This window comes from Mesoplodon mirus (assembly GCF_964341445.2).
Source record: "Mesoplodon mirus genome assembly, contig: HAP1_SCAFFOLD_880, whole genome shotgun sequence".
NCBI classification, from domain to species: domain Eukaryota; kingdom Metazoa; phylum Chordata; class Mammalia; order Artiodactyla; family Ziphiidae; genus Mesoplodon; species Mesoplodon mirus.
The window spans coordinates 83,360-98,611 of NW_028295160.1; the positions used below are offsets into that span (position 1 = coordinate 83,360).

Here is a 15,252-nt window from a genome sequence, read left to right on the forward strand (position 1 = left end):
ATAAATTAACTATAAAATGATTGATTGATTGATTTCTAGGCAATATATAGAAATAAGACTGGAAGAACATACATGAAAATATTAACACTGATTACTGAAGGTAGCATTTCCTCTCCTCTCTTTTTATTTTTTCTTCTCAATGTCATCTACTTATTTTTCTAAAATTAACACACATGATATATGTCATTAAAAAAAAAGGCATATCAAATGTTCACAAGAGCAGTACCCTTGGTGGTGACGAGCCCTTGTGCTATTGGCCAGCACAGTCTAGAGGAGAAGGGACCTCATTCTGAGGTCAACGAGGAAGGGGAAACGGGGACATAAATCATCCAAATGCACTTCAGGAGGTAGAAGAGCCAAGCAGGTGCTGTCTTTGCAGATTCCTTCTACTTAGCACCAGCTCTGCATCCCCTTCCCGTCCCCAACACACACACACACACACACACACACACACACACCCCACATTAAACAGCTATAGCACATGCCTGGGAAGACACTCTGCTTGGGAGAAACGAATGCAGAGGGCTTGGCCAGGCACCCGACCTCGGGCAGAGGCAGAAGAGCACAACGAAAACCAGCCTCCCACTTCTCGGAAAACGATTTTGTCATCCCCATTTCACAGATGGGGAAATGGAGGCCAAATAAGTTACAATAAAAGAAAGCTCTGGGATGGGACCCTGGTCTGTCTGATCCCAAAGCTCGTGCAGTGCCTTTCACCAGCTCCAAACTGGGTATGGTACTACGTTCCAGGTGTTACTTACTGTGCCTTTCCTTGGAACCTCAAGATCTGTTCTCACCCCACCCCCATGCAGACCTAGCTATCGGGTAGCCTCTGGGAATCTCTGAGTTGCCACCTGAGATGAAAGCTTTGAGGTTTTACCTTGACTCACAGAAACAGGCACATCATACAAATACTGAGAAATCTTATCCTATAGGGGCAGGATTCTAAAGTTAGCATTGAAGGCAAGATTTGCAAATAGTCAAAGTTACATGTAAAAAGCTCTTTGCTTGCCTACCACGTTCATCTTCCATAGAGACATTCTACACACTAAAGTCTAAGGAAGAAATGAGCGTCTGCGTGTTTGCATCTGGATCTTCAGACGTTCTGCTGTGAAGACAGTTATGAGAACCAGCGGTGCTGGGACCACGATGCAGCCGTGTGGTCATCCATGCTCACAGAGAGATCGTATTCTGCTTAATATTAAACTTTGTACTGGCAGTATATGCTCATAGGTGGGTTTGTTGCTGGGATTAAACAAACTCATTTATAATAGGGGTTAGAAAATGTTTGCTGGATGTGAAAATATATTATGCTTCTTCTGAGCCACATACACACTGTCCTTTGAAAGGCTTCAGAGAAGTTGGCCACCTGCCCAGCAGCTACCCTCCCTGTGTCCTTGGGCACTGGCCTCATCTCACCACCGTGTGTCATGTAACTCCACTGTGTCTGCTTTTTGCAGCTACAATTTGCTGATGACCCGACACTCACTCTGGAGCTGAGGGCTTCGAGCTGGTGATCCTTTTCTTTGTTCTCACTTTTCAGTTGATTCACCTCCTGTTGTAGTTGTTGAACTTGACCATCCTTTACTAACACGTCTCTTTGCAAAGATGACACCATCTCTGTAAAAGAACCAAACCAAACCAAAACAAAAGACTCATGGAGGTGAAAGAGGCAGGAAGGATTATTGGCAACACCATGGCTGTCAGCCAACGTTTGGACAAGACCTTCCAAGCCTGGGCCACCACCGGTGCCCGCCTAGACCTGGGGAGGCTTTTTCCAAGGGTCCCAGAGCAGGAATGGGAATGAGAGCAAAGTCCACGGAACAGGGTTTGAGGCTTCAGTGAGAATGAGGGGCAGTCAGCACCAGCGAGAGGAGAAGCCTTTGGGGGCCCCTTGTGGGCACAGGCCAGCCAAACCTGGGAGGAGAGGCCACACCATGGACCTGGGGAACAAAGTCCCAGCACAGGGAAGGTCTAGGACTTCTTCTCCAGAGGCCAGGAGACGGGCGTGTGGCAGAGGGCACTGCTGGACACTATTGATGGGGTGGTTGGTTTCACAGTCCTCTGAGTTTGGACCCCTCTCTACCACTTATTAGCTTGGTGGTCTTGGACAAGCTATTTCACCTCCCACTGTCTGTCCCACACAGAGTTATTGTAAGGGTCAAATGATGCGATATGTCCCAAGAACACAAAGTGGCTAAATTATGTTTGTTACAGGGCGCCTATGATTTTTCTCAGCAGCCAGCTTCCAAAATGGCCCCAATGATCCCTACCACCTAGAATTCATGCCTTGTGTAGCCCCTCCCAACCTGAATAGGGCTGCCATGGGTAACCAATATGATACTCTGGAAATGACGGACTGTTTCCTCTCAGGCTGGGTCATAAAAGACACTGTGGCCTCCTCTTTGCTCTCTCTCGAATTACTCACTCTGGGGGAAGCCAACTGCTGTGTTGGGGAAACTCAAGCAGCCCTAGAGAGAAGCATGTGTGCTCAGGGACTAAGGCCTCCAGCCAATAGCCATATGAGCAGCCATTCTGAAGGGGGATCCTCCAGCTCCCCCCGAGGCTTTAGATGACATGACTTATGCCCCAGCCGACATCTTGACTGCAACTCATGAGAACTAAGTCACCCCCCTCTCAAATTCCTGAACTACAGATACTGGGTGAGATCATAAATATTAGTTGGGGATTTATCCATTACATTTTGGGGTAACTTGTTATGCAGCAATAGATAACTACTCCATTACTGTAGTATCATTTTTTAAAAACATCTTTATTGGAGTATAATTGCTTTACAATGGTGTGTTAGTTTCTGCTTTATAACCAAGTGAATCAGTTATGCATATATATATCTCCCCATATCTCTTCCCTCTTGCATTGTAGTATCATTTTGAATAAAAGTGGGAAGAAGGGTGCATAAATGCAGTGGTATTGGGTTACCTCATACGGTTCTTTTCTTAAAAGAACATCAGGCCCAGTTTTAGTGGTAGGTTTCAATCAAGAATGTCTATGAAATAAAGCACAAAATGCTCCAGAATTTCATTTTAAAAATGAGCTTTGCCTCCAGGACACAGTTCAGTTACTTGGAAATCCCTCTGGGGCTTGCCACACTTTGAGTGGGTCCAGCCCATCTCAAGCATTATCCCAACCCAGGTCTGTCCGACTCCCTGATCGGAGAAGGTGGGATCTGAGACAGGCTTGATGCTTGGATGAGGTTTCACTGGCCGACATACGGGAGGAAGGTGAGGACCAGCGAGTTCATCCTTCCATTCCTGGTGCCCAGAACAGCACCTAGCCTGGGGGAGGTGCTCAGAAAATATCTGAGGACATCCCAAGTGAGGGAGGAGAATAAGCAGAGACCTGGGGGCAGCAGGGGGTGGGGCTGGGTGTGATTAAGTTGCAGAGTGAGGCAGAAGAAAAGCACAGATTCATACAGAGATGGGGATTCACGTGCGACTCAATGCTATGCCTGGCTTCTACAGCTGTGGGCATGTTTCCTGCTACGCGCTGGCTGCCTTCAGAGTGATGTGCCCCTCCGAGGCTCACTGCCTCCTCCCTGTCACCTGCTTCTCTCCCTCCCCTCGTCTGAGTGGTCCCATCCTCTTCAGGTCTCTAGGCATGTCAGTTTCGGCTTAAAAAACTCCACTGGATTCCCAACACCCTTGGAATAAAAACCCAGACCCCCCGACCCTGCCCAGCCCCACAATCCCCTGTTCACTCCACGCAGCCTCGCTTGCCCTTGGCTTGTCCTTGCCCACCTGAAACAGGTCCTCTCTAAAAGAAGGACATAGCCGTGGAGGATACAGCATAAACTGGTTAGAATCGGCTAGGTCCAAGGGGGCGTAAGATTCGAATTCCAGGGGGAACTGGAGCCCCATTACAGGCTCATTGTAACACATGAGCGAAATGACACACGCACCAGCACCAGGACTGTTCCGAGGCTGACCATAAAGGTCAAAAAGTGGGTGGTGGGGCTTCCCTGGTGGCGCGGTGGTTGAGAGTCTGCCTGCCGATGCAGGGGACATGGGTTCGTGCCCCGGTCCGGGAAGATCCCACATGCCGTGGAGCGGATGGGCCCGTGAGCCATGGCCACTGAGCCTGCGCGTCCAGAGCCTGTGCTCCGCAACGGGAGAGGCCACAACAGTGAGAGGCCCGCGTACAGAAAAAAAAAAAAAAAAAAGTGGGTGGTGGCCCAATGCCTCGAAATCCCCGCCCCTTCCCCAAAATATTAGAGTTGTCCCAATCCTCCCACTCATTAGCCTATAAAATTACCCAGCCCATAAAAACTAACCGCCCCATATTTGGGGGCCTCTAGCCTTCTGAGATGGCCCACACTCTGTCTGTGGAGTGTGTTTCTCTCTAAAGAAATCCACTTCTTACTTTGTCTCTCACTGAATTCTTTCTGCATGAGACATAAAGAACCTGAGCTTTAGTAAGTCCCGAGACCAGATGCGTGATCTCGATTAAAAGATAGTGGGTTCTGACTGGGTTCGAGTCCCAGCCCACGGGTTCAAGTCCCACCTGAGTTCCATGGTTGCACACCCACTAAGCTGGTCCCCCTTGGCCTCCCCCCTTGAAGCGCTGGCCACCACGACACACAGTTTATTTTCTCCACAGCACCACTGCTCTCTGAAGTGGGCTTGTTTATTCATCCGTTTACTTTTATTGTCTGTCACCCCCTCCCAAATCTGTGAGTACAGGAATCTGACTGTCTTGCTTGGCTCTCCCTCACCGGAGCCTGGAACGGGGCCTGACACCTAGAAGGAGCTCAAGAAACATGTGGAAGCAATGAAGGAATCCAGGGAATCAAAGCTCAGTCACAGCTGTGCGTTGGCTGCCCCTCTCCCAACCCAAGCCCTTTATCAGGGGACCACCTCTGATCAAATTAGAAAATGGTTTCCTTTGGGCCCAAGTGCACTCGGCTGAAATGGGTGAGACTATGGGTGCCTTAAAGGAGTGACCCCAGTTTGTCCATGCTCTAGTTTGCACTCAGGCTGCTTTGTGGAACCACCCAAGCCACAAGGCGACCTGTGTTCTCCCTGGTGGGGCCAGTGCTCAGGAGACCTTGTAGCCAAGAGATACCATTCTCTCAAATATTTACCAGGCCCTGCCCTCGGAACTGGGTGGCAAGAAACCTACACTGAGGGAGAACTCTAATGCACCGACACGGGTGATCCCTGAGGCTGCACCCATGTCACGGGCACAGGTGCGCTGGTTGACTGGTGATGTCTGCAGCGGGAGGGCAGAAGCTCTGGAGCCTGAATGCAGAAGGGCCTCACCTGACGTGATGGCGGCGTCCCTCCTTAAGTTCTCGGCCTTGTGCTTCAGGGAGGTGATATCCAGGGTCTGGCTCAGCACCTGGTTGTAGCCTTGCTGTAGGGCACTGATCTGTGGAAGGAGGCAACACACAGTCAGAGGGGGCCAGCCAGGCCTGCAGGACACGCTGGTACTTCTCCAACGTTGGGCAAAGAGTCGGGCTGATCTTGGATCGGGGTGTTGGGGAAACCAAGGTTTTCAGTTGTCACCAGTGGAAGGGGCAGGAGGGGCCTGTTCCTTCAGTGACCACCATGTCATCGGTCCTCAAGACACGAACCTTATCTTTGTGGCCACCCAGGGGCTCGGGTGCTGCTGTCTTCCTATGACCTGTGGGTTTTCAGCCATAAATAGACCAGCTGTTGGTTCCAGATCATCCAGCACTGACTGGATGCACAGCAAAGTTCAAGAGCCGGGAGCAGGTTATGAAATGAATTCCCTCTAATGAGAATAGAGGGTAGTTTATACCTCACAGAACACTCCAGAGTTTACAGAGCCCGTTCACACATGCTACACTGATACTCGTCACAGCGTTGCTGAAGGCTGACGTTCCCATTAATGTGCCCATTTTGCAAGGGAGCCAGGTTGAGACTCAGAGAGGCGAGGCCCCCTGCTCGGCATCACGTGGCTGGTCAGACGTGGAGTCTGATTCAAACCCAGTCTTTAGTTGCCTGGTTCCTCCTTCCCAGGTGGCTCTAGGAATGAACGTGAGAAGTTGGAGGCTGTAAAGCATGGCATGGACTCGGGAGCCGGACTGTGGCCTTCAAGTCCTGTCTCTGCCAGTTAACGGGCTTTGTGAACACAAGGAGGACACCATATTCTGTTTCCTTTTGTTCAGTCTGCACGCGGGGTGATGGTAGTCCCAACCTGATAGGATTGTTAGAAGTATTTTAATAAGTAAGCATGTGTACAAGTGCTCAGATCAAGCCTGGCACACGGCACAGGGGGAAGAGCTATTGACGGTCCTCTCCTCTGACTACCCACGGGGTGTTTTTTTTCTTTTGTTTTGGGTTTATTTTGGTTTTTTTTTGCGGTACGCGGGCCTCTCACTGTTGTGGCCTCTCCCATTGTGGAGCACAGGCTCCGGTCGCGCAGGCTCAGCGACCATGGCTCAGGGGCCCAGCCACTCCGCAGCATGTGGTATCTTTCCGGACTGGGGCACGAATCCGTGTCCCCTGCATCGGCAGGTGGACTCTCAACCACTGCGCCACCAGGGAAGCCCTCACGGTGTGTTTTAGCTTCAACTTCCCTCGTCCGTCTCTGGGGAAGGTAGTTGGTAATCTTTATGTGTGCATTTGTAAGCCTTGCCAGGCTCACTTAAACGCCAGTGTGGTTGTTATTAAGAGGAAATACAGGGGCTTCCCTGGTGACGAGGTGGGTGACAGTCCGCCTGCCGATGCAGGGGACGCGGGTTCGTGACCCAGTCCGGGAAGATCCCACATGCCGCGGTGCGGCTGGGTCTGTGGGCCATGGCCGCCGAGCCTGCGCATCCGGAGCCTGTGCTCCGCAATGGGAGAGGCCACAACAGTGAGAGGCATGTGTACCACAAAAAAATAATAATAATAAAAAAATAAAGGAAATACAGGAATCGTGGGTGGGAGCACCACAGGCCAGCTCTATCTATGGCTGCTGTGAGCACCCTCTAAGTCCATGGCTAAGAGCCCCCTCAAGGGCGGGCCCCCCTCCAGGGGTCTAGGTCTACACGTGGGGTGCGGAAGGCTCTCCATCAAATGCAACGTTGGTAAGGGCCCGAAAGTAGCTGCCAGGCCTCAGCCTCCACAGAGCAGGTACCCGAGAGGCCGGGAAAGAGAGCTGGGCCCAGAACCCCCTCCCTCTCGGTCTGATGTGGCCAGACTGCTTGTTCTGAGTGGCCCGGACATTCCCACCTCAAGGTGCACTGTGGGCCTTTGCCCTGTGATTTTTCAGATGTCAGGCCTCAGTACTCCCACAGGGACACGTTTATTGGGGCATAAATGTCAAGCAATCCGTAGACAGGACAAGAGCTAGCTTGTTTTTTTTTTTTTTTTTTTTTTCGCTGTACGCGGGCTTCTCACTGTTGTGGCCTCTCCCGTTGTGGAGCACAGGCTCCGGATGCGCAGGCTCAGTGGCCATGGCCCACGGGCCCAGCCACTCTGCGGCATGTGGGATCTTCCCGAACCGGGGCACAAACCTGTGTCCCCTGCATCGGCAGGCGGACTGTCAACCACTGCACCACCAGGGAAGCCCCACTAGCTTGTTTTGATAGATCAAAACGGAAGTGACAAGGAGAAGGATGCAATTTCTTTTCTTTTTTTAAAAATAAATTTTATTTATTTATTTATTTATTTTTGGCTGCGTTGGGTCTTTGTTGCGGTGCATAGGCTTATTGTGGCGCCTTCTCTTGTTGCAGAGCCTGGGCTCTAAGCACACGGGCTTCAGTAGTTGTGGCACGAGGGCTCAGTAGCTGTGGCGCACAGGCTTACATGCTCCACGGCATGTGGGATCTTCCCAGACCAGGGCTCGATCCCGTGTCCCCTGCACTGGCAGGCGGATTCCTAACCACTGTCCCACCAGGGAAGTCCTGGGTGCAATTTCTTTGTTCTCCTAAGGTAAGGTTGCCAGATTTAGGGGAGGAAAAAAGGATGTTCACTTAAAATAGGATTTCAGATAACGAATAATATTTTAGTGCAAATGTGTCCCATGCAATATTTGGGACACACGCTAAAACGAAATTCTAAAATTCAAATTTAACTGGGTGTCCTTACTTTATCTGGCAACCCCACCCGAAGAGAGTTCCTAAACTTCAGTCATTCATATACCACTTTCACCATTTTTCCCATGTCTCTTGGCTAGCCCCACTATAATTTCTTAGCATTTTTCGTAGAAGCAGCTCCCTTTTTAAACTTAAAAACGTGCATTAAATTAAAAATAACTGTTATAAGAGTAAATAGAGACTCAGTGTCTTAAATAAAAATAATCCCTCCAAAAAAAGAAATACAGGAATTTCCCTGTTTACCATCAGACCAGGTTGCGGGCATCACGCTAAAAAAAAAAAAAAAAGATTGGGGGGAGGTGTTGGGCATGCCCAGGTAATGGAGTTCGGGCGTGCTGATATGGCCACCAGATGGCGCTCACAGCCTTTGGTCTTGGTTTGTGTCCTTGGAAATCTTGTCATTATTATTCTGGTAGAATTAACAGAACCGTCAAGGTCTCACAAGTTTTCTGACTCGTTTCATGCACCATCATGGTTCAGAGTCTAGGACATTTGGGGCACTTACACTTACTTTTTCCCTGGGGCACCTGAGACATTATTGGGGGGGGGGGTCTATGCTAGAAGTTGCGGGGACACAGGCCACTCTGACCCCCACTCTCCCCAAGGCTATACTTTTGCATGTTTGTGCTTTGGAAACTTTGAGTGAAAAAATTCTTTCACATCTTACTTTTCTCTGTTGGGGGGAAATACAACTTTTCCATAAAAGGTCCTTGGAACACTGAAAGTGTTTGTAAGCTCTTCTCAGCTTAATGCTTTTATTTGCATGATACCAGAGATAGAACACACAGAGACAAACTTCCAGAAGGGAAAACATACGTTCCCCTCTAAGACTCCAGTGGTTTTGACAGATTGAAAATATTTCAATCTGAGTGTCAGAGTTTTAGGATTTCGGATTGCTGGAAAACTCCAAAGAGTCTTCAAACCTCTTTGATACTTTTACTATCAAAGTAAATATCCATATTGTTTGTAATGGCATAAATTCCAAGATGTTTAATGTCTGTTAAGCTGTGTAATAAAATGGGCACTGAATCATAAGAAAGTTAAGAGTGCTAGGAGGAGTGATTGTTTCAGGATGATAATTTGGCTTCTAATTAGCACAGGCGTATAAGAGCACATGGAGGTAAGAATTTTCTAGTGATATTGTAGCGGATCGAAGATCTCTGAGAGCAAATCATTATGCACACACCTTCGGGGACCAGGGAAAACACATAAAGTAATCAGAACCATAAATCAACCTGCCATGTGGCTTATACTTCTGGTGGAATGCTCTGCAGGCAGTAGAATAGTTAAGAAACTAAAATGTCAGTGGATGAAACTCGATTTGAGTTCAAACCGATGGAGCCTCTGGTTCATATATGCCTTGCTATAAAATATTCTTCTTCAGTTATAAGTGAAGCTCCAGTGGTAGGGGAGGCAAGAGCATGATGCATCAGTGTAATTATTTCTAGATAATTTCTTTGTAAAAAAACATTTTTCCCCCAGATATCGGCAGCCACTTTAAATAAAACTCAAATTGGGACCGGCTGATATTCAAAGATATGTGGAAATTATATAATATTCTATGTCAAATATATTTCAATTATTTAAAAAAAGGTATGTGGGGAATTCCCTGGCAGTCCAGTGGTTAGGACTCTGTGCTTCCACTGCTGGAGGCCTGGGTTTGATCCCTGGTCAGGGAACTAAGATCCTGCAAGCCGCATGGAATGGCCAAAAATAAAAAAGGTATGTGGGAATAATTCAGCCTCATCCATGTACCTGAAAAAGACATGTCATTTTCTCAGGAAAGCTCTGAAATGGGAGAATAACTGAAAGGAATATTTCAGCAAAATTGTGTTCAGTTCAAGAAAAAGATGCTCATTAATGTGTCAGCTACCTGTCAAGGTAGCTGTTTGCACTAATAATTCCTACAGGACCTGTTACTTTCATTGTTTTTTCAAAACCAGGTTTGAAGGAGAGTCATTAGTTCATTTACATATTAGAGCATGTATTTGTTGACTTGTTTTTTCTGTCTCCCTCACTAGAGCATAACAGGGGGAAGGATCATGTCTGTCTTGTTCTCTGCTGAATTCTCAGAGCCTGGAAGAGGGCATGGCACGGGATAGGCCCCCCAAAATATTTCTTTGGATTAATGGACGGATGGATGGATGGATGAATAAAGAACAAACAAACAGACACGGTCCTAACAGAGTTCTAGAAGGTTACTGGGCCCAACCTTTGCCTTCATGGAGCTTACAGTTTCCTGCTAGAATCTCCTAGGTTCAGCATACACAATCTGTGTCCTTTCTACAGCACCATTTCTAGGATTGAAACTGTGTACCTAGAATCGGTTACAGAGGGAAAGACAGTAAACAGAGAACAAGAGAACAAGGGCCCCCAAGCACTGACTACGTTTTTTTTTTTCTCTCTCTTTTTTTTTTTTTTTTTTTTTTTCCGTACGCGGGCCTCTCACTGTTGTGGCCTCTCCCGTTGCGGAGCACAGGCTCCGGACGCGCAGGCTCAGCAGCCATGGCTCACGGGCCCAGCCGCTCCGCAGCATATGGGATCCTCCCAGACCGGGGCACGAACCCGCATCCCCTGCATCGGCAGGCGGACTCTCAACCACTGCGCCACCAGGGAGGCCCTCTCTCTCTTTTTTAAAAATGTTTATTTATTTATTTATATTTTTCTTATTAGTCACCCATTTTATACACATCAGTGTATACATGTAAATCCCAATCTCTCAATTCATCATACCACCACCCCCACCCCCTGCCGCTTTCCCCCCTTGGTGTCCATACGTTTGTTCTCTACATGTGTCTCCATTTCTGCTCTGCAAACTGGTTCATCTTTACCATTTTTCTAGGTTCCACATATATGCGTTAATATAGGATATTTGTTCTTCTCTTTCTGACTTACTTCACTCTGTATGGCAGTCTCTAGATGCATCCACGTCTCTACAAATGACCCAATTTTGTTCCTTTTTATGGCTGAGTAATATTCCATTGTATATATGTACCACTTCCTCTTTAACCATTCGTCCGTCGATGGGCATTTAGGTTGCTTCCATGATCTGGCTGTTGTAAATAGTACTGCAATGAACATTGGGGTGCATGTGGCTTTTTGAATTATGGTTTTCTCTGGGTATATGCCCAGTAGTGGGATTGCTGGGTCCTATGGTAATTCTATTTTTAGTTTTTTAAGGAACCTCCATACTGTTCTCCATAGTGGCTGTATCAATTTACATTCCCACCAACAGTGCAAGACGGTCCCCTTTTCTCCACACCGTCTCCAGCATTTGTTGTTTGTAGATTTTCTGATGATGCCCATTCTAACTGGTGTGAGGTGATACCTCATTGCAGTTTTGATTTGCATTTCTCTAATAATTAATGATGTTGAGCAGCTTTTCATGTGCTTCTTGGCCAGCGGTATATCTTCTTTGGAGAAACGTCTATTTAGGTCTTCTGCCCATTTTTGGATTGGGTTGTTTGTTTTTTTAATATTGAGCTGCATGAGCTCTTTATATATTTTGGATATTAATCATTTGTCAGTTGCTTCCTTTGCAAATATTTTCCCCCAGTCTGAGGGTTGTCTTTTCATCCTGTTTATGGTTTCCTTTGCTGTGCAAAAGCTTTGAAGTTTCATTAGGTCCCATTTGTTTATTTTGGTATTTATTTCCATTACTCTAGGAAGTGGATCAAAAAATATCTTGCTGTGATTTATGTCAAAGAGTGTTCTTCCTATGTTTTCCTCTAAGAATTTTAGAGTGTCTGGTCTTACATTTAGGTCTCTAATCCGTTTTGAGTTTATTTTTGTGAATGGCGTTAGGGAGTGTTCTAATTTCATTCTTTTACATGTAGCTGTCCAGTTTTCCCATCACCACTTATTGAAGAGACTGTCTTTTCTCCACTGTATATCCTTGACTCCTTTGTCATAGATTAGTTGACCATAGGTGTGTGGGTTTATCTCTGGGCTTTCTATTCTGTTCCATTGACCTATATTTCTGTTTTTGTGCCAGTACCATATTGTCTTGATTAGTGTGGCTTTGTAGTATAGGCTGAAGTTAGGGAGTCTGATTCCTCCAGCTCCGTTTTTTTCCCTCAAGACTGCTTTGGCTATTCGGGGTCTTTTGTGTCTCCACACAAATTTTAAGCTTTTCTGTTCTAGTTCTCTAAAAAATGCCATTGGTAATTTGATAGGGATTGCATTGAATCTGTAGATTGCTTTGGGTAGTAGAGTCATTTTCACAATATAGATTCTTCCAATCCAAGAACATGGTATATCTCTCCATCTGTTGCTAGCATCTTTAATTGCTTTCATCAGTGTCTTACAGTTTTCTGCATACAGGTCTTTGTCTCCCTAGGTAGGTTTATTCCTAGGTATTGTATTTTTTGGTTGCAGTGGTACCTGAGAGTCTTTCCTTAATTTCTCTTTCAGATTTTTCATCATTAGTGTATAGGAATGCAAGAGATTTCTGTGCATTCATTTTGTGTCCTGAAACTTGACCAAGTTCATTGATTAGCTCTAGCAGATTTCTGGTGGCATCTTTAGGATTCTCTCTGTAGAGTATCCTGTCATCTGCAAACAGTGACAGTTTTACTTCTTCTTTTTCAATTTGGATACCTTTTATTGCTTTTTCTTCACTGATTGCTGTGGCTAGGACTTCCAAAACTATGTTGAAGAATGGTAATGAGAGTGGACATCCTTGTCTTGTTCCTGATCTTAGAGGAAATGCTTTCAGTTTTTCACCATTGAGAATGATGTTTGCTGTGGCTTTGTCATATATGGCCTTTACTATGGTGAAGTAGGTTCCCTCTATGCCCACTTTCTGGAGAGTTTTTATCATAAATCAGAGTTGAATTTTGTCAAAAGCTTTTTCTGCATCCATTGAGATGATCATATGGTTTTTCTTTTTCAATTTGTTAATATGGTGTATCACATTGATTGATTTGCATATATTGAAGAATCCTTGCCTCTTTGGGATAAATCCCACTTGATCATGGTGTATGATCCTTTTAATGTGTTGTTGGATTCTGTTTGCTAGTATTTTGTTGAGGATTTTTGCATCTATATTCATCAGTGATATTGGTCTGTAATTTTCTTTTTTTGTAGTATCTTTGTCTGGTTTTGGTATCAGGGTGATGGTGGCCTCAGAGAATGAGTTTGGGAGTGTTCCTTCCTCTGCAATTTTTTGGAAGAGTTTGAGAAAGATGGGTGTTAGCTCGTCTCTAAATGTTTGATAGAATTCACCTGTGAAGCCTTCTGGTCCTGGACTTCTGTTTGTTGGAAGATTTTTAATCACAGTTTCAATTCCATTACTTGTGATTGGTCTGTTCATATTTTCTATTTCTTCCTGGTTCAGACTTGAAAGGTTATAACTTTCTAAGAATTTGTTCATGTCTTCCAGGTTGTCCATTTTATTGGCATAGAGTTGCTTGTAGTTGTCTCTTAGGATGCTTTGTATTTCTGCGGTGTCTGTTGTAACTTCTTTTTCCTTTCTAATTTTATTGATTTGAGTCCTCTCCCTCTTTTTCTTGATGAGTCTGGATAATGGTTTATCAATTTTGTTTAACTTCTCAAAGAACCATCTTTTAGTTTTATTGATCTTTGCTATTGTTTTCTTTGTTTCTATTTCATTTATTTCTGCTCTGATCTTTATGATTTCTTTCCTTCTGCTCACTTTGGGTTTTGTTTGTTCTTCTTTCTCTAGTTCCTTTAGGTGTAACGTTAGATTGTTTATTTGAGATTTTTCTTGTTTCTTGAGGTAGGCTTGTATAGCTATGAACTTCCCTCTTAGAACTATGGGATGCTTTTGCTGCATCCCATAGGTTTTGGATCGTCGTGTTTTCATTGTCATTTGTCTCAAGGTATTTTTTGATTTCCTCTTTGATTTCTTCAGTGATCTCTTGGTTATTTAGTAACGTACTGTTTAGCCTCTATGTGTTTGTGGTTTTTACAGGTTTTTCCCTGTAATTCATTTCTAATCTCATAGCGTTGTGGTCAGAAAAGATGCTTGATATGATTTTAATTTTCTTAAATTTCCTGAGGCTTGATTTGTGACCCAAAACACGATCTATCCTGGAAAATGTTCCGTGTGCACCTGAGAAGAAAGTGTAATCTGCTGTGTTAGGATGGAATGTCCTACAAATATCAATTAAATCTATCTGGTCTATTGTGTCATTTAAAGCTTGTGTTTCCTTATTAATTTTCTCTTTGGATGATCTGTCCATTGGTGTAAGTGAGGTGTTCAAGTCCCCCACTATTATTGTGTTACTGTTGATTTCCTCTTTTAGAGCTGTTAGCGATTGCCTTTTGTATTGAGGTGTTCCTATGTTGGGTGCATATATATTTATAATTGTTATAGCTTCCTCTTGGATTGATCCCTTGATCATTACGTAGTGTCCTTCCTTGTCTCTTGTAACATTCTTTATTTTAAAGTGTATTTTACCTGATATGAGTATTGCTACTCCAGCTTTCCTTTGATTTCCATTTGCATGGAATATCTTTTTCCATCCCCTCACTTTCAGTCTGTATGTGTCCCTAGGTCTGAAGTGGGTCGCCTGGAGACAGCATATAGATGGGTCTTGTTTTTGTATCCTTTCAGCAACCCTGTGTCTTTTGGTTGGAGCATTTGATCCATTCACGTTTAAGGTAATTATCGATATGTATGTTTCTATGACCATTTTCTTAATTGTTTTGGGTTTGCTTTTGTAGTCCTTTTCTTCTCTTGTGTTTCCCACTTAGAGAAGTTCCTTTAACATTTGTTGTAGAGCTGGTTTGGTGGTGCTGAATTCTCTTAGGTTTTGCTTGTCTGTAAAGCTTTTGATTTCTCCATCGAATCTCAATGAGATCCTTGCTGGGTAGAGTAATCTTGGTTGTAGGTTCTTCCCTTTCATCACTTTAAGTATATCATGCCACTCCCTTCTGGTTGGTAGAGTTTCTGCTGAGAAATCAGCTGTTAACCTTCTGGGAGTTCCCTTGTATGTTATTTGTCATTTTTCCCTTGCTGCTGTCAATAATTTTTCTTTAATTTTTGCCAAGTTGATTACTATGTGTCTCGGTGTGTTTCTCCTTGGGTTTCTCCTGTATGGGACTCTCTGTGCTTCCTGGACTTGGGTGGCTATTTCCTTTCCGATGTTAGGGAAGTTTTTGACTATAATCTCTTCAATATCTTCTCGGGTCCTTTCTCTCTCTCTTCTCCTTCTGGGACC

The 15,252-nt window shown here is 45.2% G+C and overlaps 1 protein-coding gene across 1 annotated transcript in view; it reads right to left on the bottom strand.

The window, feature by feature from the left end:
* The window catches only part of LOC309797681 (forkhead-associated domain-containing protein 1-like), a gene marked incomplete at both ends in the record, with an annotated part of 79,458 nt that overhangs the window by 13,001 nt on the left and 51,205 nt on the right, over window positions 1-15,252 (bottom strand). Inside the window, 2 exons of the mRNA XM_082646131.1 lie at window positions 1,490-1,620; window positions 5,280-5,388. Coding sequence (XP_082502257.1) covers window positions 1,490-1,620; window positions 5,280-5,388 — 240 coding nt within the window. The remainder of the gene's footprint in view (window positions 1-1,489; window positions 1,621-5,279; window positions 5,389-15,252) is intronic.